This window comes from Tenrec ecaudatus, chromosome 12 (assembly GCF_050624435.1).
Source record: "Tenrec ecaudatus isolate mTenEca1 chromosome 12, mTenEca1.hap1, whole genome shotgun sequence".
NCBI lineage: Eukaryota > Metazoa > Chordata > Mammalia > Afrosoricida > Tenrecidae > Tenrec > Tenrec ecaudatus.
Window position 1 is genome coordinate 62,235,363 of NC_134541.1, and position 27,791 is coordinate 62,263,153.

The 27,791-nt window shown below is 43.3% G+C and overlaps 1 protein-coding gene and 1 non-coding gene across 4 annotated transcripts in view; both read left to right on the plus strand.

Annotated features, from left to right (window-relative positions):
* The window catches only part of NFRKB (nuclear factor related to kappaB binding protein), a 59,564-nt gene that overhangs the window by 155 nt on the left and 31,618 nt on the right, over positions 1 to 27,791 (plus strand). The window contains exons 2-15 of one of the 3 annotated variants that reach the window (XM_075564085.1): positions 766 to 1,004; positions 2,928 to 3,107; positions 7,833 to 8,034; positions 16,720 to 16,847; positions 17,800 to 17,974; positions 18,533 to 18,670; positions 19,801 to 19,874; positions 20,610 to 20,694; positions 21,055 to 21,235; positions 21,470 to 21,578; positions 21,754 to 21,880; positions 22,111 to 22,176; positions 26,934 to 27,013; positions 27,510 to 27,556. In XM_075564085.1, the coding sequence (XP_075420200.1) occupies positions 2,970 to 3,107; positions 7,833 to 8,034; positions 16,720 to 16,847; positions 17,800 to 17,974; positions 18,533 to 18,670; positions 19,801 to 19,874; positions 20,610 to 20,694; positions 21,055 to 21,235; positions 21,470 to 21,578; positions 21,754 to 21,880; positions 22,111 to 22,176; positions 26,934 to 27,013; positions 27,510 to 27,556 (1,550 nt within the window). In that variant the 5' untranslated portion in view covers positions 766 to 1,004; positions 2,928 to 2,969. Of the gene's footprint in view, positions 1 to 765; positions 1,005 to 2,927; positions 3,108 to 7,832; positions 8,035 to 16,719; positions 16,848 to 17,799; positions 17,975 to 18,532; positions 18,671 to 19,800; positions 19,875 to 20,609; positions 20,695 to 21,054; positions 21,236 to 21,469; positions 21,579 to 21,753; positions 21,881 to 22,110; positions 22,177 to 26,933; positions 27,014 to 27,509; positions 27,557 to 27,791 lie in introns of those variants that run through there. The other 2 variants (XM_075564086.1, XM_075564088.1) reach the window with 2 other exon arrangements.
* On the plus strand, positions 1,122 to 1,284 carry LOC142423715 (U1 spliceosomal RNA). Its single transcript, XR_012779316.1, has one exon. It is a non-coding gene; the product is annotated as a U1 spliceosomal RNA (small nuclear RNA).

Below are 27,791 nucleotides of genomic sequence, written 5' to 3' on the forward strand. Positions count from 1 at the left end.
GAAACGTTCCTGAGGCGCGGAAGGGGGAAGCGGCTGGATCTCCGAGCGGGGGCGCCAGGGGGTGGAGGAGCGAGCGCCCCGAGTCTCCGGTGTCCCCTGGGGTGGGGGTTAGGGTTAGGCACGCTGTTGGGGGAGGGCCCGAGGGCCAGGTAGGTCTGTCCAGAGGAGGCTGGACCCGGCTTCGGGCTGCGGTGGGGCGGGGCCGGTGTGCAGGCGTTTGCTGCTCCCTTCACTTGTTTGGAGCTGGTCTAGGTAGTTGCTCAGGAAGTCAAGGTTTGGCTTCGGTGCTGGGGAGGGCCCAACAGGGGAGGGGGCCATTGAAAGAGGCCCTCCTGGGTTGCTGAAGTGGCCCTAGCCACCAAAAAAAAGACCAGAAACCCTTGGCTTCCGGTGTTGCCATCAGCGTGACAACTGCCAGCCTGTCGTATTTTGAGGCCCCATCAAAACAGTGATAGAGCAAAGGTTTTCTCTTGGGTAGATTAATTTTAGCTAGATGTTCACCTTAGCTGAGAAGATGCTCGCAAGAGTCCGAATGTTACCTTTGCAACTCTTATCCTTACTGTGCCGAAGTTTACGTTAAGTACCAGTTTATTTTCCCCTTTCTATTTTAAAGTTGTAATAAACTCATGCCACGCGTTTTCTCATCTACTCCCACTAGGAATGTTGAAGATGTTGGGATTTCACCATGGATATTGGGGCACAGTTTCTTGAGGCCTCTCGCTTTCCCTGACCCGACACTAATGCTTTTCCTGTTTCTTTACATAGGTTGGGAATCCCCTCAAGTTAATTGCAAATGATGTCGTGGAGAAGCGTTTTATCTTATAAAGCGTATCCTAGCCTACGTTTTAGCATTTGAGCGAGTCTTGGAAATGAGAAGTATCTTTATTACAGGATATAAGCTGTCAGGAGAGAATTCATTACAGAATTCCAGATTTCACATAACGGTAGAGAAGACCTGTTGCATCAGCCTTTCATTGTACAGAAAAGCAGAGATACCTGGAGAGGTAAGATTTGTGTAAGGTCATTGGGAATTAGTGGCCAGCAGCCTGGTGTTTTGGGCTCTTAAATTTTTCTGTGCTTGTTGGCCTAGCTAGACTAACTTCATTAAAAAAGGAATAGGAATACTTACCTGGCAGGGGAGATGCCATGATCACGAAGGTGGTTTTCCCAAGGCGAGGCTTATCCACTGCACTCCGGATGTGCTGACCCCTGCGTTTCCCCAAATGTGGGAAACTCAACTGCATAATTTGTGGAAGTGGGGGACAGCGTTTGCGCTCTCTCCTGGAAAAAAAAAAAAGGAATAGGAGCTGGAGAGAATGGGTTTAGTAAATGCTTGTACAGTGATTCTGGTCATAAACTAGTTCTATTAGAAGATGTTTTAATGTGTACTTTCTTTTTAAAATTAATTTATAAAAAATCATTTTATTAGGGGCTCATAAAACTATTATCACAATCCATATATGCATTAATTGTATAAAGCCCATTTGTACATTCATTGGCCTCATCATTCTCAAAACATTTGCTCTTCGATATGTACTTTCTTAAGATGATCAGTGTTCAGTTACTACAGGAAGGATATATTACCTTGTGATAAATATCAAGTGCATTAACCAAATGCATAGTGACCATGGACTTTATTGGTTGTCATGGTCAGCTTCTGGCGCCTCAGGAGTCGATGTGGATTAATAAGGCCCTGTTAGCATAAGTCCTATTAATTTAGGAGTTAGTATTTGATCATCCTGAGAAACAAGAACCCTACCAGGAGGCGTCAACTAAGTCCACGTGAAGAAGCACACCAGCCTGTGTGATTCAAGGACTGGAAGCAATAAAACCCAAATGTGAAGGAGGGAATGGTTTCAGCTTAAATTGTGAACAACCATTTGGGTGACAGTTGGAAACCCAAAACCCTTTTTGTATGTTTTTCTATATATGGAATACTGGATAGATAAATCTATAGCGACAGTAACTAGATTGATAATTACCTAGGAGTATGGCAGGGGAGGATGGGAAGAAATGAGCACGAACAACTAGTACAAAAAGAAAATGTTCTGAAGTAGATTGTGGTGATGATTGCACACTTTATATGATTGAATGAGCAAATTGCATGATATGTGAAGTGTATGCCAGTAAAACTATTAAGAAAAAAAACAACCGTACCACATAAGACTTGGAAATTTGGATGGAAATGCTTTGGTAGACGGGATGAAGAGGGGCAGTCGCTGTTCAGCTGTAGTTAAGGGGGAAGGAGGATTAGAAGAAACTACGGCTGTTGAGAGTTCTAGGTCAGAACATTTCCTGCAAGAGTGCTGCGGTTCCCAGGATGTCTGCTTTCCTCTATCTGAGTGGTAAGGAGCCCTGGTGGCATAGTGTGTGACATGTTGGGAGTCTAACCTCAAGGTCAGCACTTCAAAACCACCAGCCGTTCCACAGGAGAAAGATGCAGTCTCAAAAACCCACAAGGAGATAGTATTTTTTCTTGTAGGGTCACAGTGAGTCAGAATCAACTCAGTGGCCGTGAGTTTTGGATCTGGGTGGTAAGGCTCCCTGGTGTAGAGTGGGTTGTACATTGAGCTGCTAACAGACTTGCAAGGTCAACAGCTCAAAACCACTTACTGTTCCATGGGAGAAAGGTGAGGTTTTCTGCTCCCATAGAGGTTTGCACTGGCAGGCTCTGAAACCCCCAGGGGCAATTTTCTACTCTTGTCTACAGGGTCCCTGTGAGTCGGAATCAGTTCGATGATAGTTTGGTTTTTGTTTTATCAGGGTGGTACAAACAATTAAGTTTACTGAGCAACTGACTGACAAGTTAGCATGTTGTATTCTACCCAGCGGCATCTTCTGAGAAAGGCCTGAAAATCCAGTGGAGCATAGTTTTCTCTGACATGTTGAAGCTGACTAAACTGGTTGGTTTTTTGGTTTTATTTAAGGTATCATTGAATATATTTATCAAGAGTACTTGTGAAAAATAAATGATGGATTCCTTGGATCACATGCTGACGGATCCCTTGGAACTGGGTCCCTGTGGAGATGGCCATGGCACTCGTATTATGGAGGACTGCCTGCTGGGAGGCACCAGAGTGAGTCTGCCTGAGGACCTCCTAGAGGATGTGAGTATTGATTGACCTTGCTCTTCAGGTCAGCCCTTTCCTCCTGTCAGCTTTCCCAGAGGAACGCTCCTGAACCTTTTCCACTTCCTATAAATGCAGTCTTTTGTGCTCCTGTTTCTTTTTCTATATTAGTGGGAGAGTAGTCTTTTTTTTTTTCATTTGTACCGTTTTACATTCCAGTTAAAGTATAAATTAAAATCTACCTCTTGCATGTTTAATAACGGGTCAGAATAATTTGGTAATATGACATGTAACTCATTTTTTTAACCAAGTAATTTATGGTAATTAAAAAGTTTTATATTCTAATAGTAAAATTATCTATGTGTTTACATCACAATGTCCCTGAGTGACACAAACACTTAAGAGTTTGACTACTAACTGAAACGTGACTGGCTTGAAACCACCCCAGCATGCAACCTTGGAAACCCAGTGGAGCACAGTTCTGTTCTGCACTATGTGTGTTACCATGAAATGAAACTGAATTCATGGCTACTGCATTGTTCTTCTTGTTGTTGTGTGAAATGATTAAAATGGACACCTATGGTGTGGGCGATTGACTAAAGCACAAACATATCATTTGTGCATAAGGTCACCTTGGTTAAAATGCCAGTGCATGCCCTGAAATAGAAGGTCAGACTACATTCATGGGCTAGAACATATAATTAACACGGATTTCTTTTATTATGTTATGTGCAAGGCCTTGTGGATGTCCAGACACGCTTCTTTTGGTGGTTTGGGCACATTTAACACCTAGGCAGGTATAGCGATACTATCGAGAGCCCCGATGGTATGATGGCCAAACATTTGGCTGATGAACAGTTGACAGTTCAAACCCACCCAGGGACACCCACAGGAGAAGGACCTGGTGGTCTGTACCTGTAGAGATGACAGCCAGGAAAACATTACGGGCCTGTTCTCCGCTGTCATACGGGCTCTGTAAGTTGGAACCAACTGACAGCTCACAACGCTAACAGTGTAGAACTTACTATCTAGGAATCACAGACTATATAGCCGTTAATTAAACCTCAATGTCAAGAAAATAAAAGTACAAAAAGTAGACCGGTAAATAAATAAAAGTATTCAACAACCGAACCAGTAAACAACATCATGATAAATGTAGAAAAAATTGAAGTTATCAAGGATTTTATTTTACTTGGAGCCACAGTGAACAAGAATCCAAACATTTGCAGTGGGCAAATCTGCCCAAGCTCTCTATTAAAGTGTTAGCAGAGCAATGGGATGATTTTGAGGACTAAAACCCTTCTGACATGGTAGCCTCAGTCACCTCTTTGAGTGTGCAAAAGCTGGACGAAGAAGAAGGAAGACTGTAGAAGAATTGATGCTTTAAATTCTAGTGTTGGCGAAGTACGTGTATTGAACATACCATAAACTGCCAGACGGATACACAGATTTTGTCCTGGTAGAATGTTCTTTAAAGCTCGGATTACAAGAATTTCTCTCATGTACTTTGGACATGTTCTCAAGAGGAACCAGCCTTAGAGAAGATGTTGTGCTTTATAAAGTAGAGGACCAGTGAAACAGGAGGGCCCTCAAGGAGATAGATGGGTATAACAACAGTGACCTCCAGCATAGGCATGCTTGTAGGGATCAGGCAGGGTTTCGCTTTGATGTATAAAGGGTTGCTATGAGACACAACCTACTCCACAACTTACTAGGAATTCCCAGGCTTGTGAGATTATTTCTTTACATTTTTATTTCAGTATATCAAAACATCGCAAATAAAATTGAAGTTGCCATTGTGACCTTATCTACTCCTCCTCTTAGTTGAAGTAGTAACTACCAAGCCTGATGTAGATTTATCTCATCTGTGTTTTTTCGTTTTGTGTACTGTACTCTTTTAGGTAAATATTGTGGTTATTTGTGTAGTCCAGCCAATGACTTGTTTTACTGGATACTGTGTGCCAGCCATTGAATAAGAATGAATAAAAATAGATGTGCAGGGGGAGATCCTGGACATTGAGGCTGGGGGGCTTTTGATTTATGCATGCGGAGATGTCTAGGAGGTGGGTTTGCTTTCTGGGTTGTCTCTTGGCTCCCAATTATCCTTAGGATAAAGACAAGTGTTGACTGTACTTCAAGTCCCTTGCTACATTTTCTATTGTCTGCTGCCACCCCTCTCTTTATCCTCTCTACTGCAGCCAAATGATATTTGAACTAATTTTTTTAATAGGAAAAGACCAAAATGCATAGAAGAGTCTTAGTTGTCTAGTTCTGCTTCGTTGTGTTTGTGCCAAGAGGTGGTGGTTCAGACAACAAGGAAGTTATGGAATGGTTTAAAATGAGGAATGGCTGTGTCAGGGTTGTGTCCTTTTACCATACTTCCTTGGTCTGTATGCTGAGCAAATCATCCCTGGAATTGGACTTTATAAAGAACAACATCAGAATTAAGAGGAAAGTTACAACCTGTGATATGTAGGTGACACCACCTTGGTTTCTGCGAGAGGACTTGAAGCACTTATTGATGAAGATCAGAGACTACAGCCTTCAGTATGGATTGCACTTCAACATAAAGGGAACAAAAATCTCCACAACTTCACTAATGTCAACATCAGGACAAATATGGAGAACTGAAAGCTGTCAGGGATTGTACTTGACTTATATCCACAGTCAGCACCCATGGAAGCAAGTGTCTAATGTGCACGGGGCGAGTCTGCTGCCAAAGACTCCAACGTATTAAAAAGCAAAACTGTCACGCTGAGGAGTAGGTGTGCCTGACCTAGCCCATTGCTATTTTCAATCGCTCCACTGTATAGTGGGCTCCAAAAGTCTGTGTAAATGTGTAATGAAAAGAAATTTATTTTAAAAAATAATTATTTTTATTTTAGTATTTTACACCGTCCGCTGCCTCCCTTCACCCATGTTTCTGTCTTTAGTGGAGTAGAAAACCCCATTTTTCTCCGTCTTTCTCCCATGGAGAAGCTGTTGACTTTGCAGTTAGCACCTACTATGTCTTAAGACAATTGTATTTTTACCATGAGTTGTTTGACGTTCCCTCAAAAAAATAAAAACAGCCACAAGATAACCTTAGAAGTAAGGATACTGAAATTTTGTCTGAAGAACTGGGGGCATTTTATCACAGGGAAAGCATTCTGGAGAAGGACACCATACTTGACAAAGTCAAAAAGAAACAAACTTGCTTCCGTCGAGTCAATGCTGTCTCATGGTGACCGTCTGTGTGTTTCCAAGACTGTTAACTATTTACAGAAGTCAAAAGCCCAGTCTTTCTCCCTCAGAACTGCTGGTAGTTTCGAACTAATGACCATGTGGATCATAGTCCAATACAGTGAAAAAGGAGAAAGTAGTTGCAACAATGGGGATATAGGAACGATTGTGAGGATGGCACCGGACCAGGCCTTGTTTTGTTCTGTTGCGTATGTATATTATGACTGAGTTGGAACTGACTTGCTAAAACCTAACAGCAGCAAATATAGTAGAATTGACGCTCGTGAGGGCCTTCAGCAAGCAGACATTTGTTTTCTGATATTTTTGGAGGCTAGAAATCCCAGGTCAGGATTCTGGTGGGTGGGGGGGGAGCTTTCTCTGTTGATCTTGAAGGAAGAGTGCCTCCAGATTGTTCCTGGTCCTTTGAGATCTTCATGTGGCTTGACATCAGCCACTCCCCATCTCTGCTGCTTTCCCTTGTTTACCCTCATTTATCTCTAGGGAGCGCTACTCAAGATAAGCCCTACTCCAGTCCTGCTTCATTAGCATAACAAAATCAAGTGGGATTGTAATCGCAGGTATGGAGGCTAGGATTTACAACGTACATTTAGAGTGGGGTGGGGTCAGGGAACCACATAGTTCAATCCACAACAAAGAAAGTATTAAATGTATAGATACTTATATGTGAGGAAAATGAATAGTCATGTAGCACGACATAGGATAAGTAGATTATCACCAGTAACACCTCTTCATCTCTTAATGTTTTCTCTTTGGGAACTGCTGCCCTTTTGTACCAATGGCTCTTTTCTTTTATGGTTTTATTCATGGGTTTTCTCAGCCACCATCTGTTTCCCTTTTCTCTCCAAGTTCTTCAATATCACTCCCATTTGTAGGTTTTCTGTGACTCTGAGTGTGCTTCTATACATACACATCATCTCTTACTATCTTATACGGAAATACATTTGTTCAGTTATCCTCTATCTCTGAGAACTATGCACATCCCTCTCCCTTAGTACTTGGCACAAAGGAGATATTAATTGTTGAGGTGATTGTTGCTTTTTGCTCCTAGCAAATGTCCTCACTTTCAAGTTCTTCCCTACTTTAACTTTTTCCTGCTAATCAGATAAAGCAGATTGTAGATGTCCCTTGTTGATAGAGAGAGCTTTGGTGGCATAGTGAGTTTGCACTGGGCTGTTCACTGCAATGTCAGTCATTCGAACCACCAACACTGCTCGGGAGAAAGAAGGCTTTCTACTCCCATAAGGAGTGCAGTCTCAGAACTCACACAACCCTTGTAGGGTTGTTAAGGAGTTGGAATTGTCTCAAGGGCAGTGGATTTTATTGATCAATAAGGTTACCAAAGGGTATTCACTCCACTGAGATATCTTCCTTTAGATAATTTTTTACCATTGAGGATATGATTTTGGTCTATTAGTCTTCTCTGTTGTTTAGAAAAGTAAGTAAGGATCATTGGCATTCTAGTTTTAAGACCTTTCATTTCTATCTTGCTTACTTTACTCTTGTTTTACCTGATTCTTCCAGCCTGAGATATTCTTTGATGTGGTCAGCCTCTCAACATGGCAAGAAGTACTAAGTGACCGTCAGCGTGAGTACCTCCAGCAGTTCCTGCCTCACTTTCCGGAGGACACTATGGAGCAACAAAACCAGCTCATCCTCGCCCTGTTCAGTGGGGAGAACTTCCGCTTTGGAAACCCTCTGCATATTGCCCAGAAGCTTTTCCGAGGTCTGTAGCTCAACCTTCCTTTTTGGTGGGATGTGGAGGGTGTACGAGAACCTCACCAGTGTGGGTGTTCCTTTTGTTGTGTGTATTGATTCAGCATCGAGTGGCTTTATGCAGCAGTGGGACTAGGCCACTCTTCTGTTGCTTTACAAAATTTTATTGCTTTATGTCATGAAAATGCATAAATAATAAATGTAATGATCTGTGTTTTTTTAAATTATTTTATTGGTGACTGGTACAACTCTTTTTTTTAAACATTTTATTAGGGGCTCATACAACTGTTATCACAATCCATACATATACATACATCTTGTATAAAGCACATCCGTACAATCTTTGCCCTAATCATTTTCAAAGCATTTGCTTTCCACTTAAGCCCTTTGCATCAGGTCCTCTTTTTTTTTCCCCTCCCTCCCCGTTCTTCCCTCCCTCATGAGCCCTTGATAATTTATAGATTGTTATTTTGTCATATCTTGCCCTATCTGGAGTCTCCCTTTCCCGCCTTCTCTGCCATCTGTCTTCCAGGGAGGAGGTCACATGTGGATCCTTGTAATCGGTTCCCCCTTTCCAACCCACTCACCCTCCACTCTCCCAGTATCGCCTCTCACACCCCGGTCCTGAAGGTATCATCCACCCTGGATTCCCTGTGCCTCCGGCTCCCATATGCACCAGTGCACAACCTCTGTCCCATCCAGTCCCGCAAGGTAGAATTCGGATCATGGTAGTTGGGCGGAGGAAGCATCCAGCATTTAGGGAAAAGCTGTGTTCTTCATCGGTACTACATCGCACTCTGACTGACCCATCTCCTCTCTTAAACCCCTCTGTGAGGGGATCTCCAGTGGCCGACACTTGGGCCTTGGGTCTCCACTCTGCACTTCCCCCTTCATTTACTATGGTATATATATAAATTTTTTTGTGTGGATGATGCCTTATACTTGGTCCCTTTGGCACCTCGTGATCGCACCGGCTGGTGTGTTTCTTCCATGTGGACTTTGTTGCTTCTGAGCTAGATGGCCGCTTGTTCACCTTCAAGCCTTTAAGACCCCAGACATTATCTCTTTTGATAGCTGGGCACCATCAGCTTTCTTCGCCACATTTGCTTATGCACCCGTTTGTCTTTGGCGATCGTATCATGGAGGTGTGCAGCCAATTATATGATTTTTTTGTTCTTTGATGCCTGATAACTGATCCCTTCGGGACCACTCGATCACACAGGCTGGTGTGTTCTTCCATGTGGGTTTTGTTGCTTCTGAGCTAGATGGCCGCTTGTTTATCTTCAAGCCTTTAAGACCCCAGACACTATCTCTTTTGATAGCCGGGTACCATCAGCTTTCATCACCACATTTACTTGTTCACCCGCTTTGGCTTCAGCAGTTGTGTCGGGAGGGTGAGCATCGTAGAGTGCCAATTTAATAAAAGAAAGTATTCATGCATTGAGGGAGTGCTTGAGTAGAGGCCCATGTCCATCTGCTACCTCAGTACTAACCCTATAAATGTATGCACATAGATCTATTTCCCCATCCTCATATATATATATTTGCATGTACATGTCTTTGTCTAGACCTCTATAAATGCCCTTTGACTCCTAGCTCTTTCCTCCATCTCCCTTGACCTTCCTCCTGCCCTACTACCATGCACGCTCCGTCCCCACCTGGGTTACAGCTATACCTCTTCTTTACGTAACCTTAACCTTGATCATTCCCTACCAGGCCTGCCACTCCCCCCTCACTACCATTTTGGGTCCCATGTTGTTCCCTTGTCCCTGTGTTTGTTAACACCACTTCCTTACCCCCCACTTCCCCCTTTCCCAAGTCCCCCCGGAACTGTCGGTCCCGTTCTTTTTCCTCCAGATAGTTCATCCAGCTTGTCTTATTTAGACAGACCTGTGGAGACAATAACATGCATGAAAACAAGACAGAGGAAAACAAAGCAACAGTATACAACCAGACAACAAAACAACAACAACAAACCACTGACAAAGAACAAAACAAAACACATCAAGAAAGAAAAGCTTGTAGTTAGTTCAAGGATCGTTTGTTGGCCCTTAGGAGTGTTTTCCAGTCCAGTCTGTTGGGGCACCATGCCCTGGCCCCAAAGTCCCCTTTCAGCATTCCCTGGGGACCTTGCCACTCCATTTCCTTGCTGTTCCTCTGCATTCCCCCAGTGCTTTGCCTCAGTGTGGTGGGATCAGGTCAGGTGCAATTCCCACACTGTGTCTCCAGTGCTGTCCCCTGTATCGCCCTTGGTCACTGAGGGGCATCATGTCTCATAGTGGGGCCAGACTCGTACAACTCTTAATCACAATCCATACATACATCAGTTGTGTAAAGCACATTTGTACATTTGTTGCCATCTTCATTCTCAAAACAGTTGCCATCATCATTCTCAAAACATTTGCTCTCTGCTTCAGCCTTTGGCATCAGCTCCTCAGTTTTCCCCCTCCCTCCTGACTCCCCCATCCCTCATGAACCCTTGATAATTTATAAATTATTATATTGTCATATCTTACACTGTTCAATGTCTCCCTTCACCCACTTTTCTGTTGTCCGTCCTCCAGGGAGGAGGTTATATGTAGATCTATGTAATTGGTTCCCCCTTTTTACCCCACCATCCCTCCATACTCCCAGTATTGCCATTCACACCACTGGTCCTGAAAGGATTATCTGCCCTGGATTCCCTGTGTTTCCATCTGTACTTGTGTACATCCTCTGGTAGCCAAATTTTTAAGGTAGAATTCGGATCATGATATGGAGGTGGGGGTGGAGGAGGAAGCATTTAGGAACTAGAGGAAAGTTGTATGTTTCGTTGTTGCTGCACTGCACCCTGACTGGCTCATCTCCTCCCCTTGACCCTTCTGTAAGGTGATGTCCAGTTGCCTACAAATGGGCTTTGGGACCCCACTCTGCACTTCCCCTCATTCACAATGATAGGATGTTCTGTTCTTTGATACCTGATACCTTCCACACCTCATGATCACGCAGGCTGTTGTGCTTCTTCCATGGGGGCTTTGTTGCTTCTGAGCTTAGATGGCTGCTTGTTTATCTTCAAGCCTTTGAGACCCCAGACGCTATATCTTTTGATAGCCGGGCGCTGTCAGCTTTCTTTGCCACGTTTGCTTATGCACCCATTTGTCTTCAGTGATGATGTTTTTTTTTTTTTTTTTTTAAAGCAAACTCAGAAACATACCCACCACCCAGGTAAATAAATAGAATGTTACCAGTGTCCCAGAAGTTCCCTCTTGACTACTTAAAATTTAAAAAACAATAATTTTGCCATTTGGTTTATTTTATGTACACATAGCATCCGCACGTCTTGTTGACATCAGATGACATGTCTATGTTCTTTTATAATCACATTCCTGTTATCCAAGACATTTAAAATTGGCAAATAGTAGTATTTGATATTAGTTCATATTAAAATTTTCTCAGCGATTTCCCCAAATATCCTTCATTTGTGTCTATGCATTCCTTTAAATTCCAAGAAACATTCATAGTTCTTTTAAACCCAGCATCTGTTCATATTTCATGCATTCTTTTTGGACCTTGTGACTTTAACACTTTGAATTTAGGACTCTGCCTTTTGTTTTTTAACCTTTCAAAACATGTTTTTTTTAATAGCCTAGGATGTTTGAATTGTAAAAATTCTAATTCCTGGGAACTTCTTGTAATTAAAATAAAAAGATTTGGGCAAGAATACTGTATGATGGGAAATTTCAAGTCTTTTCAAGTTTATCCCTCAGGAGGTATGTAATGCCAGTAACATTTCATTGCTTATAATGGCTACTATAATTTGTTAAGTAGTGTTTGCTGAACCTCTTGATCTGTAAGGTTTATTTTGTTCTCTCTTTATGGTTAAAAGGTCTTTGGAATTATACCTTGAGACCATGTGATAATTTTTTTTCCCCAAAGTTTCTCTCCATCCCTTTTATATCCATTGATGATCCTTTTGTTTGAAATCAAGGATTCTAGAATAGGATCAGTATGTTTTTCCCTTCTGTATTTTAATTTGTTGTTGCTACTGGATATATGTGCAGCAAATCATACATTAAGTCAGCAGTTTCTAAATGGGCAACTTAGTGACATTAATTGGATTCTTTGAGTTGTGCAACAATTCCCAACCTCCTTTCTGTGTTATTTATCTTCATTAGCATAAACTCACTGCACCCACAGGATAAAACAATCTTTTTAGTTACTATTGCCAATTTTATTCCATATAGATAAATCTTAAAGCAACCTAATGTTCAAGACAGTTTTTTTTTTTTTAACTAGTTAAGCTAAACTGGGTTGGTAGGAGTCAGAACTGACTCAAAGACAATGGATTTTAAAAACTGGTTCAGATTTCAGGAGGTCCTTTTGGTTTCTGGTTTAAAAATAACTTAGAGCAATAGTCTCGGGGGTTCATTTATAGTCCAGAAAGACTAGAGTCCGTGAGATTTTGAAATTCTGTTGTACATTCAGGACTCTTCTGTGGAATTTGTCATAGAAACGTTTAGTAATGATGGCCAGACAACATCCAGTTCTTCTGACCTTAAGGCAAAGGAAGTCGTTCATTGTTCATGGAGGCAGCACTCCTGTTTCATCCGCTCCTGTTCCCGACTCTCCTTCCTCTGTTGCTCCTCGTGAGTGGAGACTGTTTTCGTTGGCAGAGGTGTTTTCCACGGAAGCCATGGGCCTCAAACATGAGTGACCCTTCTTTTCTGGTAGAGCAGGAAAGAGGGACACAGACAGATTTGAGAGGGACTGGGCAGTGGCCCTGCTGTATTTCAGTGCTGTTGATTGTAATAGTAAATGTCCTGCCTCTGTCAATAAGGATCGGAACAAGGAATGGTTTGGCAAGAATTTCTGTGTATCTCATTCTAGCCAGAGCCATATTTTAGGGCTGAGATTCCGCAGATAGTTGCATTTCCCTGGTTTTTCTGGTTATCAGTCTTAACATGAGCTGTCAGCGCTTTGCAGTATTCTTTTACTTTGCATTTTCTTACTGATTCTGTTTTAAATTTGCCTACACGTCATGTACCACCTGATGTCTTATCTGATGCTTTGAACTTAGAAAATAGTGGATCTGCCATCTGAGTATCTTGGGCATTAACAACTTAGCCTGACAGTAAAAAACAGTAACAGGTGCACTCTGACTGTACTTCTTCCAAGACAAATTTGTTTGTCCTTTTGGGAGTCTCCGGGTATTTTCAGTATTCTTTGTTAGCACCATAATTCACATGCATCAGTTCTTGGTCTTCTTATTAAGTGTACAACTTACACATGCATATGGGGTGATTGGAAATATAATGGCTTGGGTCAGGCACACCTTAGTCTTCAAAATAACTTTGTTTTTCAACACTGTGAAGAGGTCTTGTACAGCAGGTTTAGCCAGAGCACTGCCTCATTTGCTCTCCGGACTGCTACTTCCATGAGCATTGTTTGTGTATCCAAGCAAGATGAAATCCTTGACAACTTCATTCCCTTCTTTGCTTTCCACTCCCTATGCCACTGCCACTCCGACTTAAGTGTATTCACTTCCTTTCTGACCCATTGTCCTTAAGTCAAAGGAAAAAGGCCTTTCTTCTGTTGAAGATTAACTGCTCTTTCCTCTGTTACCTCCTTTGGGACCTTGTTGCCTCAGTTCGCTGTTCTCTCCCCTGTGTTCGCTCTTTGTGGGTGTTCACTTTCCATGTGCTTTTTCAGTCGGCATATGTGTTCAGGGTAGCCAGCTGAAAAAGCCCTCGGCCCCCTTGCCCCGTTCTTGTTGTGTTTCTTCGTCTAAAGGTGTTCAGAACTGTCTTTTTCCGTTGCTCTGATTTTGTTCACTGGTGGCTTTCCATTGGTACCTCGTTGAGATTTCTCTTAGTAGTAGAAAAAAAATCAGAATGACAAAGTCACTAGACTATACCATAAACATCCATATGTTATTAACCTATTTCACCAACTATTAATGTTTTGCCATATTCATATTTTCATTATTATTACTGCATTTATTTTTTACTGTTCTTACTACATTAAAAAAATCACGGTTTCAAAGAAAAGTTTACTCATCATTTTATATTACCATTTAACATTTTTATACACATTGCTCTGTGACATTGGCTACATTTTCCACAATGTGTCAACCTCCTCTTTTATTCCATTGCTTGCTCCTTTTTTCATTAATCTAGCTTCCCTGCTCCTAGTTTCCCTGGTGGCATTGTTGGGAAGCATTGGACTCTTAACACAAGCTTCGTGGTTCAAACCTGCCAACTACTCTGCAGGAGGATGATGAGGCTCTCTGCTTCTGTGAAGATTTACAAGGCCTAGGAAACGAATCAGGTGCTGTGAGTTGGAATGGACTTGACGGCAGTGTGCTTAGTTTGGGTCTTTTGTTTGCCGTTTGGTGTCAGTTTAAGTGAGCACGGCACTCATGGTGATACTGTGTATTTTATAAGCCAGTCTTTTATTCGGATGAACGGTGGCCACCAAGAGTGGCTTCAGTCTTCAGTTGAAAGGGTAGCTTATAAAGGGCGATAAAACAAGCAAAAATAACCCCCCTTACTGCCATCAAGTCGATTCCAACTCATAGCGGCTTGAGTAGACGGCTTGAGTAGACGGGGTAGATCTGCCCTGGCAGGTTTCCCAGACTTCCTTGTTGCCAGAGTAAAAAGTCCTTCTTTTGAGGAGCAGCTGGTCGTCTTAAACCGCTGATGTTGTTCTTAGCATAAGGTGACCAGACATCCCGCTTTTGGCGGGATAGTCCCGATTTTTAACAGTTTGTCCCACGTCCCACGGCATTTTAAAAAAATCCCAATTTTTGGAAACAATGCACAACAAGCTAGGGTATTCGGTTTTCGGCCGCCATGTGGCTATTTCACCAGGATATGAGTTTTATCCATGGTGTCCCACTTTACCAATGTTAAAATCTGGTCACCTTACCTTAGCACCCAAACTTAGAACCATTACACCACCAGGGCTCCTTTAAGGCCAATAGTCTCCTCTAGTTTCTACCAGTCTAGGGAATCTGGATCTTTTCTGGCATTTAAGTTTTGTTGTACATCTGTTTCCTTTTCTGTTGGGGACCTGCTTTTAGGATGATCCTGATCAGAACTGGTGGTGGTGGTAGCTGGGGCTACCTAGTTCTTCTATCACTGTTTCCTTTCAGTGTCTCCCCACTGCCGTCTCGCCTTGTAACCTATCACTTCTACCTATTCCCTGTTACACTGCAAGATGTGTCTGCCCTCATACTCCGTAGCACTCTGCTCTAAAGACTTGAAAAATATTTATAACTATGATCCAAACTCAACATCTTGCTTTTCTGACCCTCTGCCCTCTGTCCTTGCTATTTCCAACTTCCATTTTTCCTCTTCTCCTTTGCCCACCGTTAATATCATTTTGTTGACCCATTTGAGTGTTGCATATAAAACTGCCTTAAAATTCTCAGCGTTTATCTCTGGAAAGCAATCACTTTCTCTGAACTATAAATAGCGAACTTAGAAAACATCCTATTGATATACTTAGCTAATGCTGTGTCTATTAAAATTTCATAGTCCCAACGTGATTATCTCTGTCATCATAGTGACCATGTGATCTCGAGACCAGCAGACTGTTTTCATTCTCCTCTGGTCCCTCCTGCTGCAGCATTTGACACCAGGACTGCTGCGTTCACATGGACACTTTCCTCCCTTTGTGTCAGTGATTCCTTCATTCGGCCTGGGTTTCTTTCTGTTTATGTATCCCTCCTTTCTTTGCCAACCTCTCTTTCAATTATTTCTGTTCGTTGTCTAATTAAGAAAAGTAAAAACTGATAAGATCGATTCTTATCATTAGTTTTCTTATCCAATATATCCAAAATTTTATCACTTGAGCGGAGCCTTTTATTCTGAGAGTGGAGGCGCCCTTGGACCAGACACTGTTCTCTCTCACCTGGACCATGCAGTAGTTTCTCTTTCCCCACGTAACTCGTTCTCTAGTTTCACATTCTTGAAATGATTTCCTTTGCTCTTGGGCAGAGCCATTGCTTACAGGCTTGTGATCGTACCCTCCTCCTCTTCTGCGGTCTTCTGGTACCACTGCTCCTCAGAGGCCTACACCTCTCTTCCATTTTGGAAAGTGCAGTGTCCTCTGCCTAAGGTAGACCTTTCCCTGCTTTCACTTCCTTAGTTCCCTTTTTATTTCCTCTTAATTTTCATTTTGAAGACTTTTCAACATAGAAAATGTGTGGAGCATGTCATGTGCAGTGAACACCCATGTAACCCTTGTTAGCTGTTGAATGTCAGCGACGTGGGGCAGACTTCATTGTATGGATTGTTTTAGAGACGTCTTTCCTAATTTAAAGGAACTCTGGGGGTTCAGTGGTGAAAGCACTGAGCTGTGAACCCAAAAGTCAGCTGCTTGAGCCCACCAACTGCTCTGTGGGGAAATGTGGCCGTCTGCGTGGGGATACCTACCTCTGAGCTTCTCTGTGTCAATAGCAATAGGCTCTTTTCATTCCACGGGGTTTTTTGGTCCAAAGTTTAACTCCCTCATTCTCTAATTTCTTTTATAGCCTTGAGAGAATTTAGTAGTATTTCTTTATTAACTTCCACTTCACTGTAGGCTCGACAAGAACATAGATAATCTGTTTTCCACCGGTATTTTGTCAGCTACAGAGTTTAGCACATTTCAAACATTTGTTAACTATTTGCTGGCTGATTACATGTAGGTGAACCTCTTTTTGTTTTTCAAGATGGTCATTTTAACCCTGAAGTGGTCAAGTATCGGCAGCTGTGCTTCAAGTCACAGTACAAGCGCTATCTCAACTCTCAGCAGCAGTATTTCTACCGGTTGTTGAAGCAGATTCTTGCTTCCAGGAGTGTAAGTCATAATTGGAACTGAATATAAAATATAGCAGTGAATGCCAAGATTTCATGACTTAAAGAAGCAGTTCAGAATTGATTAAATCACTGACATCACAGTTATAACTTGATTGTTAGGGTACTTCTGGTCAATTTCAAGATTTGCCCTGATTTTGAAGATAGTGAAACATGGAGGGAAATGTGCCTCTTAAAATTGATGAGATAAAGTAACTTCAGTATTTTATAACATATGTAAGTGGATTTCAGACACATGGTAGATTACTAAGAAAACTAGATTGCTCTAGAACTGATGTGTAAGTCTACGTATTTTGATGGGTGAGAATACAGTAAGCTAGATGACTTCCTGACTCTAGAACAGCTGAACAGTTCTTAGATTTGTTTTGTTTTTTAAGTGATTCTTTAATCTTTGGTGTAGAAATACTCATACAATACAATCAGTATTTATTCTTAGTGTAACAGTCCAACACAAAGATTTGAAAATTTAACCATGTAATAATCAACCTGGGCCCTTTAAAGTTTATTTGAACAGATTGCTCTCTGTGAAGGGGTTCAGAAAGTTGGTGGGAAAAATCCATTACCTTTCCATTCCTTTTCTCCATGACCTTTCTGAAGCTCCTCTATGCTTCTTTGTAACCTAGAGGAAGGGGATTGGGTTTGTTAAACACTGAAGGGAAAATGTAGACTTACAGGGTGCACATTGCTCTATAACAGCAATTCTCAACCTGTGGGTCACAACCCCTTTGGGGCTCGGACAACCCTTTCACAGGGGTCACCCGATTCATAACAGTAGCAAAATGACAGTTATAAAAGTAGTAACAAAAATAATTTTATGGTTGGGGGGTCACCACAACATGAACTGTATTAAAGGGCTGTGGCATTAGGAAGGTTGAGAACCACTGCTCTATAACAAGGATTGAATGATAGTAAATACCACATCTGATCTTGTCTAGGATCTTTTGGAAATGGCGCGAAGGAGTGGCCCAGCCCTCCCTCTCAGACACAAGCGCTCTTCCCCATCCCGCACCCCTGAGGAGCGGGAGTGGCGGACCCAGCAGCGCTATTTGAAAGTCTTGAGGGAAGTGAAGGAGGAATGTGGGGACACAGCTTTGTCATCTGATGAAGAAGGTGAGTGTTAAGGCGCTCCTGTGGGGTAGCTGGGGTGTCAGATTTACGGTTGGAGCCAGCACTGGTAATACACCTCCTCAGCAAAGAAGCCCTCAAGTTCACTTGTTCTGGGACTGGGGCGGGGTGGGCAGTAGGGGTGGTTGGGAGAACTCAGAGTGCCTTGATGTTTAGGTCACTGAGACATCCTGTTAGGTGGGACATGACTACAAGATGATGTTTACCCTTAATGCTTAGGTGGCATTGGAGTTTAGGTCAGACCATATTGGACAAATCTCTGCATGGTAGGACTCCCTCCACAGTTGGCTTATCTCATGCCACTTGAGAGATCTGCGTTTCCCATTACAGGAGAGTAGTAGTGACTCTTGGCCTGCTGCAACACGACCCATCTCTCCGTTGCCACCTCTCTTCCTAGAGGAGCTGTTGAAATGACCTAAGTGTGCTCCTGTCCACCTGGGGCAGGGTCAGAAGGGAATGTGGAACCCTGGCCTCCATGTGGTTGGCTTAGCCTTGTTGAACCCAAATGGCCACTTACCCAATCTCCCCTATTGGAGTCCACAGCCACGTTGGATTTACAAGAAACATTTTCTTTTGAAGATCTCAGCTCATGGCTTCCGAGCTCTCCCGCGTGTTCTCCTAGTCCTGCGGTGCCCCTCAGGGTGGTGCCCACACTTTCAACCATGGATATGAAGACAGCAGGTAAGGACGACTTGAGGGGAAATCAGGATGTGGCTTTGGCAACTTCCTCAGAGGCAGGTGATGACTGGATTCTTGGACCACTTAGTAAAACAAAGTGACATTGCGTAGAACCGGGATATTTGGACAGAGATTTTGAGCCACTACACTTCGTTACATAAAGAGTGCTTCCCAGAGTGTAGGTAACACTAGCAGCTGGATATAAAATGTGGACAGGAACTCACAGGTTTCGTGACTTAAAGAAGTGGTTCAGAATGCCAACAGTAAAATCATGCTACGATGATAACATTTTTAGGATTATTGTGATCGTTTTTAAGATGTATTTTGATTTCAGAGCTATTAAAACAGAAAATACACATCTTTAAAATGATGGAGTTCGGGGAGGCAGGAGCATGGGGGAGAGGGAAAAATGAAGAGCTGATATCAGCCTCAAGTAGAAAGTAAATGTTTTGAGAATGATGAGGGCAAGAAATGTCCAAATGTGCTTGACACAATGGATGTATCCATGAACTGTGATAAGAGTTGTATGAGCCCCCAATAAAAGTATTTAATAAAAAAAGTGATGAAATGTAGTTGCTTCAGTATTTACTAAAATAAATAAATGCACTTCAGACCTATGGGGTGGGGGGTGCTATTAGCAAACGAATTGATGTGTAAGTATATAGAAACCTCATAATACCCTGAGTGGGTTATGCTAAGCTAGATGGCCTCCTGGGTGTGGACCTTCCTTCTCTTGACAGTTGTCCCTGTAGGAGCTGACTAACGGGTATTTTGAAGTAAAGGAGCAGAATGCAATATCGCATAACAAAATAGCAGTACAAAGGGGTGATAACAACAAGAGCGATGACCAGAACCATAGCAATTCCTCAGAAAGCATTAACCTTGGAGAAGAGTTTTTATTTGGCATCAGAATCAAAGATTCTAAGGCCCTAATGTTTTAGGATCAGCTTAGTATAAGTAGTCAGCGTTTTTGATCATTCTATGGAAAAGTTCAAGTGTCAGTCTGGTACCCATTTCCAGATTGTTGGTATTTGTATTACTCAGGAAGAGGCCAGGGGTGGCGGAGGACATTTGGAGGGTGAGCATCGTGGTAGTGACGATGTGATCCACGTGATTTGTTCATTTTCTCTCAGATAAAATAGAACTGGGCGACGGTGACTTGAAGACAATGCTAAAGAGGCACCACGAGAAGCGGAAGCACCAACCAGTAAGACGGAGCGGGCTGGTCAGAATGACTGTCCATGTGCTAACGTGGACTTCATGTCTTCAGGACCACCAGCCAGTCACAACCAGCAAGGCTGTTTGGACCGAGGGGGTGAAAAGACGCCACGTCTCTGACTGGATTGGGTTTAATCTTTACCACAACCCGGGGAGGCCTGGGAATCATTACCTCCGTTTTGCTTGTGCTCAGAAATGTGTGGATCTTTCCTGAGGCCTGCAGCCAGAGTTAGCCCTGTGCTCCTTGTACTCCTTCACTGTTTCCGTTCTACTTTTATCAACTCAAGGCAATGCTAGTAAAGCTAAGCATAGGGCATAGTGGAGAAAAGATGGAAAGGCGGTTCATCTGCGATAGAGCAGTGATGTGGGAAGAGAAACCCCACATTAGAAACTGGAACTGTCTCTCATCTGTCGTTTCCATATCCGGCACTGGACAAATTTAACTTCTCTGAACCCCATCTTCCTTATAAAATATAAGACTGTTTGAAGAGCACATGAGCTACGGAATGGGAAAGAGTTTCGTAATCTGTAAAGAGTCATAGATAGAAAAATAGGAAACCGCTCTGTGCAAATTATCAAGAGCAGTAGTTTTTATATTTTAATTCAACAGATTCCCCCATGCACCTTATACCAGACTGCTTTTGTTAAGTTAAATTGACAAAATCACCATCAAGTTTAGCTTCCCTTTGCATTTTTAAAACTGAATTCCTGATTTCACATCTAGGATCACCCAGACCTCTTGACAGCCGACCTGACTCTCAGTGACATCATGACGCGCGTGAATGCTGGCCGGAAGGGCTCTCTAGCAGGTACACGACCATGGATCCCACTAGGTAGTCTTCATGTGACTTGTGTATTAAATTTGATGAACCTGTCTATACACTTTAAAATATACCCAGCCTTCTTCTTGATAACTTGTTTTTGTTATTGCCTTGTATGGATGTATGTGCTGGGAAATGAAAAAAAAAATCCGTGTAACAGATTAAGAAGTGTGAAAATTAAGCTATAAATCACTCCTTGGATTTAGTAATTAAAATCTCATTTATTATCACTGGGATTTTTTTTCTCTTACTGGGGCCTTAGGAAAGTAATCATTGAAGGCCCCTCACTTTGTGATGCAGAAATTTCAGTTCTACGATCGACAGGCTTGTGTTGCTTTTTCTTTCCAGCCCTGTATGACTTGGCTGTCCTTAAAAAAAGGGTCAAGGAAAAAGAGGAAAAGAAAAAGAAGAAACTAAAAATGATTAAATCAGAGGCAGAGGACCTGGCTGACCCTCAGTGCAATGCCGAGGGGATTGCACCTCTCTCACAGGCCCCGTCTCCACTGGCAATACCTGCTATCAAGGAAGAGTAAGTGAGCACAGAGCTTTAAGCTCAAGGGTAAAATGTTGAATGACCACTACATGGTCCTTGCTCGGAGTGGACGTGAATGAATGGCATTGTGTTGAGAAGGAACCCCTAAGTCTCTGAGATCGTGCTGGGAAAAATGGAGTGCTCTCGGAGGTCTAGAGCACTTGAGTCAGTGGACGGATAGGATAGTATGTTGTTGGCCGTTCTGATGTTACGTTTTTCTTCCCTCGTTAGGCCTCTTGAAGACCTCAAACCTTGCCTTGGAATCAATGAAATATCTTCCAGCTTCTTCTCTCTCCTATTAGAAATCTTGCTGCTGGAGGGTCAAGCTAGTCTTCCTATGGTAAGAGTTTTGGAAAAGTCAAATGTTCAGTAAGGTTTTCAAATTCTAGACTCTAGTAGTTTATATGTTGAGAAACACAACTCTTGAGTTTCTTACAAAGTTCTGCTGCCAGCTTAAATCTGTGCTGTAGCTGGGATAGAGCAGAAACCTGACAGTACTCCTTTGCTCCCCTCAGCTGGAGGAGCGGGTTTTGGACTGGCAGTCCTCTCCAGCCAGCTCCCTCAATAGTTGGTTCTCTACAGCCCCCAACTGGGCAGAACTAGTGCTACCCGCCCTGCAGTATCTTGCTGGAGAAAGCCGAGGTAAGGTGCTTTTTCTTGTAGAGTCTGCCGTATCCCTCCCCAACCCCCCTTACTATTTGATTTTTCTAATAAACTCTAGCCTTTGCACTTGGAGGCCCCTGAATCGCGAGCATTCCAATACTGTAGTAGAGCTCAAGGTAGCCAGCTATGATTGGCTGCGTAGCTGTTGGTGTGTTTCTGTCCGCTCCTGAGGAGGAGAGACTGCTTGATACGTGCCTGTGTCTTTGCAGCTGTTCCTTCCAGCTTCTCTCCATTTGTGGAGTTCCAGGAGAAACCCCCACAGTGGAAACTGCTTGGTAAGTAGTTCCTGTCACTCACCTGTTCTCTGTGTGGTTCTTTTGCCTTCCAGTTAGAGCAGTTGAAACCAAAAATGGAACCCACTGCCATTTAGTCGGTGCTGACTCAGTGACCAGGTAGAACCGAGTAGATCTGCTCCAGAGGGTTTCCAAGGCCGAACATCTTTATAGGAGCAGACAGTCTCGCTTTCTCCTTGGAGCAGCTGGTGGGCTTACACTGCTGACCGTGCAATGAGCAGCCCAGTGCTTAACCCACTATGCTGTCGAAGCGCCTTCAGACCAGTCAGCAGATTAGAAAGCAGGCAGCCTGAAGGAAATCAAACCTTCGCATAGTTCAAGATCACTTTCAGACTTTTAGGATACAGATTTCAACTTCCATTGAATTCTGACTCACCGAAGCGAAAGGTGAATGACCCTTTTGTTGCTACCGTACACATAACAGAAGGAAACCGTGCTGATCCTGTTCCATGCTCACGATTGTTTTCATGTTGGAGCCCACCACCAGCCACTCTGTGGGAGTAAGATGAGACGCTCTACTCCCCAAAACGTCCAGCTTTGGAGACCACAGGGACATCGGACTCTTTTTTTTTTTTTTTTTGTGAGAGAGTGAGTTAGAGTGAGTGAATAAGTGAGCCTCTGAGAGTGAGTGAGTGAGTGAGAGTTAGAATGAGTGAGTGAGTGAGTTAGAGTGAGTGAGTGAGTGAGTGAGTGAGTGAGAGTTAGAGTGAGTGAGTCCATTGGACTCTTATAGGATCATTGTGAGTTGAAATTGACTGAGAGAGAGGTGACGTTTTTACTACTTGCATTGGTAAGTCTAAAGGCCTTCAAGTGTAGGAGGAAAATTCCTCCATCTGGCTGTCGTGGCTTCAGTGCAAATAGATAAGTACTCAACTCCTAGCTGAAAGGTTGGCATTTTGAGCCCCCACGGTAGCTTAAGAAGATGTACTTGGAGATTGACTTCTGAAAGTCATGGCATTGAAAACCCTGTGGAGCAGTTCTGTTTTACACACGAGGCGACTGAGTCAGAATTGACTTGATGGCAACCAACAGCAACAAACTTAAGTTGACTTTCGATGAACCGCCAGCCTGTTACCACAGCAGCTATCCCAGTGTGCATTCCCGCCAGCGACGCACAAGGATTTCAGTTTCTCTACATTTTCACTGGCATTTGATATTTCCTGGGGTTTTTGTTTGTTTGTTTTGTATCTTAGCCATTTTCCGTGTGGAGTGAAGAGAATTGCATTACGGTTTTGATTTTGTATCTCTAATGGCTACTCAATTGCTAGGAGTCAAAGTAGATTCCATAGCACCCAGCTAATACCGTCAGGCACCTCCCATGTGCTTGTGGGCCTTTGAATGTTCTCCTTGATGAAAATCTGTTCATGTCCTTTGTCCATATTTTAAAAAATAACTGGTTAGAAACCCCTACAAGAGATCATGATAATTTGAACGTGGGCAGAGAAGAAAGTAAATTTGAGAATTTTTTTAGATAGAAAAATCACAGGACTTGGATATGGAGAATAGTGGAAGAGTAGGTGTCGTGTGGCTTCTACTAGATTTTTAGCTACGGGATGGAGGTACGTCCTTGAGAAAAGCAGGAGATTTGGTGAGGTTGCAGACCATGAGTTTAGTTTCAAGGGCTGAGTTTGAGATGCCTCTGAGGTTAGATGTTGAGTAAGCAGTAGGGTCTTGAGGTTTAGAACTTGACTCAGAGTTAAGGTAGAGCGTTGTTGACCTATGAGGGTTCGAGGGGGCTCCAAAAAGTTTGTGGGAAAATGGAATTGAAAAATAATAGAAATTTTCTACAAACCGTCAGAAGCCCCCTGATATTTATACTGTAATTCTAATGGCAAAGGCATAGATCAGCCGTTCTCAACCTGTGGGTCGCGACTCCTCTGGAGGTTGAATGACCGCTTCACAGGGGTCGCCCTATTCATAGCAAAATGACAGTGATGAAGTAGCAACAAAAATATTGTATGGTTGGGGGTCACCACAACATGAGGAACTCTTTTAAGAGTTGCGGCATTAGTAAGGTTGAGAACCACTGGCATAGATGAAGAGGTTATCTAAATGTGGGGGAAAGAGGACCTTATCCCAATCTTATTATGTGTGCATCAGTTTAATCTGTTTGACATTTCCTTAAGCTAACTACTATTCCCTGCCTGCTCTAAGCAGGAAGCTGCCCCTCCCTGAGTCCTTTGGACTTGACCTTTGCCTTTCAGTGGTTAGGACTGTTTCTAGGTTTAGGATGGAACTAGGACTCTGGCTGCAGGCCAAATGAACTGATGCCTTTGATTTCCAGTACATAATCAGTGTAATAGTAAAGAATTTTGTTGGAAAGGTGGACATAGAATTGAGCTACTTGGGAGAAAGTTATGCGGCTCAGAGGTGTGGAAAAGTAGTGACAGGGAACTGAAGGAGTATTTTTTTTTAACTTCTTACAGTGAATTGAGTGAAGGCTAAGAGAACATAGCAGTTTTCCACTCAGCAATTCATACTCATGTTGTTTCATTTCATTGATTGCAATCCCCACAATGTAACGTCATTAATCCCACTTCCTGCCTGTGTATTCATTCTGCCTTATTTCCTAGCTGTTCTGTGCTCTAGAGGAGCCTTGGTAGCACAGTGGGTTATGTATTATGCTGTTAAATATGAGGTCATCAGTTTCAAACCACCAGCCACTGCACAGGAGAAAGATGAGGCTTTCTACTCCATAAAGAGTTGCCGTCTAGGAAACCCATAGGGGCAGTTCTGCCCTGCCCTGTGGAGTCACTAGGAGTCAGGATCCTCGATGGCAGTAATCTTTATACCTTTTCTGTGCTTTGCCTTTGGATAAATGAAGCACTTTTGATTGCAAATAGTTGATTAATTTAAGGTGTTATGTACCTTATATATGTTGTTCCCCTTATAGACCTATATATTTGGCTGAAATTTGAGCCATGGAAGTGAGTTCATTTCTAAGCCTAAATCCTGCTTAAGGGCTTAGGAATTTTACCAGTCTCTGCCAACCAGATGAACTCTCCAACCATTTTTTATGCTTTTGAGTTTTGTTTCCTATTTTTGCCCCCTTCATGCGAGACCTTCAAACGTGATCCCCTTCACGTGGTAGTGGTAGCCAGGCACCACCTAGTTCTTCTGGTCTCAGGGACACGGAGACTGATACTCATCTGGTCCACTCACCCTCTAGGCTAAAGCTCTTTCATGGAACCGTCTGTGTTACCCACGGAGGAATGCAACTCTTCTCCTGACTCTGAAGGACACGATTGAGACACTGACTGATCATTATCACACAGGGTGTAAGGATCAAGGGAGAGGCGGGTTTCAGACGTTACCAGGACATACAGGGAGTGCCGTGACAAGACAGGCGATCGGAGAGCTTGCTGATAGTGATGAGGCATTTCTAGAAAACACTGGGCGTGAGGCGTGTTCAGAGCATTCTGGGGATGGTGGTAGCGTGTGTTACTAATTAAATCAAAGATCAGAGGCCCGTGTCCCTGAGACTGAAATGGGAGTCACTGCATTATTCGCATGAGAACCTGTCCGAAGCTTAGGGAGGGTGATCAGCAGGATCAGTCAAAGCTGCCCCCCAGGAGAAGGAGGTCTCGGGATGAACTCTGCTCTATAGCCTTTTTACCAAGCTGACATTAGTCGTTCTTCCCAGGCACTCATTACTTCTCTTCTGGGGGCGATACTCTATGTAAGTGTCACACGGAACCCGCACATCCTGTTCTTGATGATGTTGTTGTTGGGCACCGTTGGGTAGGTTCCGCTCCTTAGTGACCGTGTGTCCACCAGAAGAAAGCACTGCTCGTCCTGTGCCGTCCTCATCATTGCTCCCACACTTCTGCCCGTTTTTGTAGCCACTGTGTCAGCCTGTCTCCTTGAGGACCTTTCTCTGTTTCCCGCCCCTGCACATTACCAAGCTTTACCACAGATTTACCTCAGAGTTAAGTGGCTTGTCAAGGAATAAGATATACTTTGGGATTGAGGTCCGAACTCCGGCAGGCAAAACCCCCTTCTTGAGTGTAGTCTAGCTCTGCCTGCAGCTCTGCTTTCTCCGGGATGAGCTCCTCTTGATCCTGCCCCTTGGCACCACTCACTCTAGTGCTGAGCCCACTGGGCCTGTGGCCACTCGCTTTTCCTCTTCCTGTCCTCTCGCTGTACTCATGGTCCCTGGACCACCTTCCAGCTCTTCTCTGGCTTTCCGCCTCTTCTCTTCCGTCCTCTGACTCTTCCTGTTGCTACTGTTTTTGCTTCTTTGTGTCTCTGTGAGTGTAAGTAGCTAGGTGGATACATGTCTACGTGCTGCAGTCGAAATCAGAACAAAGGGTACAACATGAGGGGACAGAAGGAAAATGGTCATCTCTTTCTTGGACAAAGGAAGCCTGTCTCTTGGAAGAACCAAGGAAGTTGAACATTTTCCGGTTTGACACTTCCTTATTGTTGTGCCAGTACCTAGTATCACACTATCCATAAAAAGCCTTTTATAACCCCCAAGAATAGTACACCCTCACTGTTAAACACTTGTACCGTTACACAGGGCACAGGGCCTCCTTGGCACATAGCCGTGAATCAACCATTAAGGGCCATTCAGGAGGCGTGGTGCAGGTAAGTAGAATGGCAGAATACCACCAGCTGAGAAGTAGGTGCACAGGAGCATGGCTGTAGCTTGTCAGATGTCTGGCAAATGAGGTGAAAGTTGGGGTTTTAATTACATTTTGGTTATTTTACTTTATGTAATTTTGCTTTTCTAATAGGTCAGTCCCAAGATAATGAGAAAGAATTAGCTGCACTATTCCAGCTGTGGTTAGAGACTAAAGACCAGACGTTCTGTAAGGTATGGTTTTCAGAAATACTAGACGCTTCTTTGCAGATTTGCAGAGCCCTGAAGTCAGGGGTCCTCAAACTACGGCCCGCGGGCCACATGTGGCCCACTGAGGACATTTATCCGGCCTGCTGGGTGCTTTTGCCCTGTTTTGTTTTTTTACTAATAAGATATGTGCAGTGTGCATAGGAATTTGTTCATAGTTTTTTTTTTTTTTTTTAACTATAGTCCGGCCCTCCAACGGGTCTGAGGGACAGTGAACTGGCCCCCTGTTTAACAAGTTTGAGGACCCCTGCCTTAACTAAACGGAGCTTTGGTGTCAACGTGGACGGCTAACCACAAAATCCTCCATTCAAACCAACAGGTGGTGGGAGGTTCCAGTCTCAGGAACTCACATGGGCAGTTCTTCCCTGTCCTATAGGGTCTCTATGAGTTGTCAGAGAGTTTGGTTGGAAGTTAACTAAAATCTTTAGTCCATTTACCTCTTAATGCCTTTGCTTTTCCCCAGCAAGAACATGAAGACAGCTTGGATGCCACGACTCCTGTCCCCCGAGTGTGAGTATAATGTGTTTATGGTGGAAGGACTCCCAGGAAACTTTAGCTTAAGGTGCTCCCCTGGTCTTGCTGACATTTCTTAAAATTTGAGGGCTATACTGGAGCCCGGAGATTAGAGGACTCCACTAACTTCTGACCTGGTTTAACACACCTAAGGAGGGTGAAGTAGCATTGGAGGCCTGGGGGTTGCCAGGTGGAACAAGTTGAAAGGAGGTGAGCAGTTTGAAATCCCCTG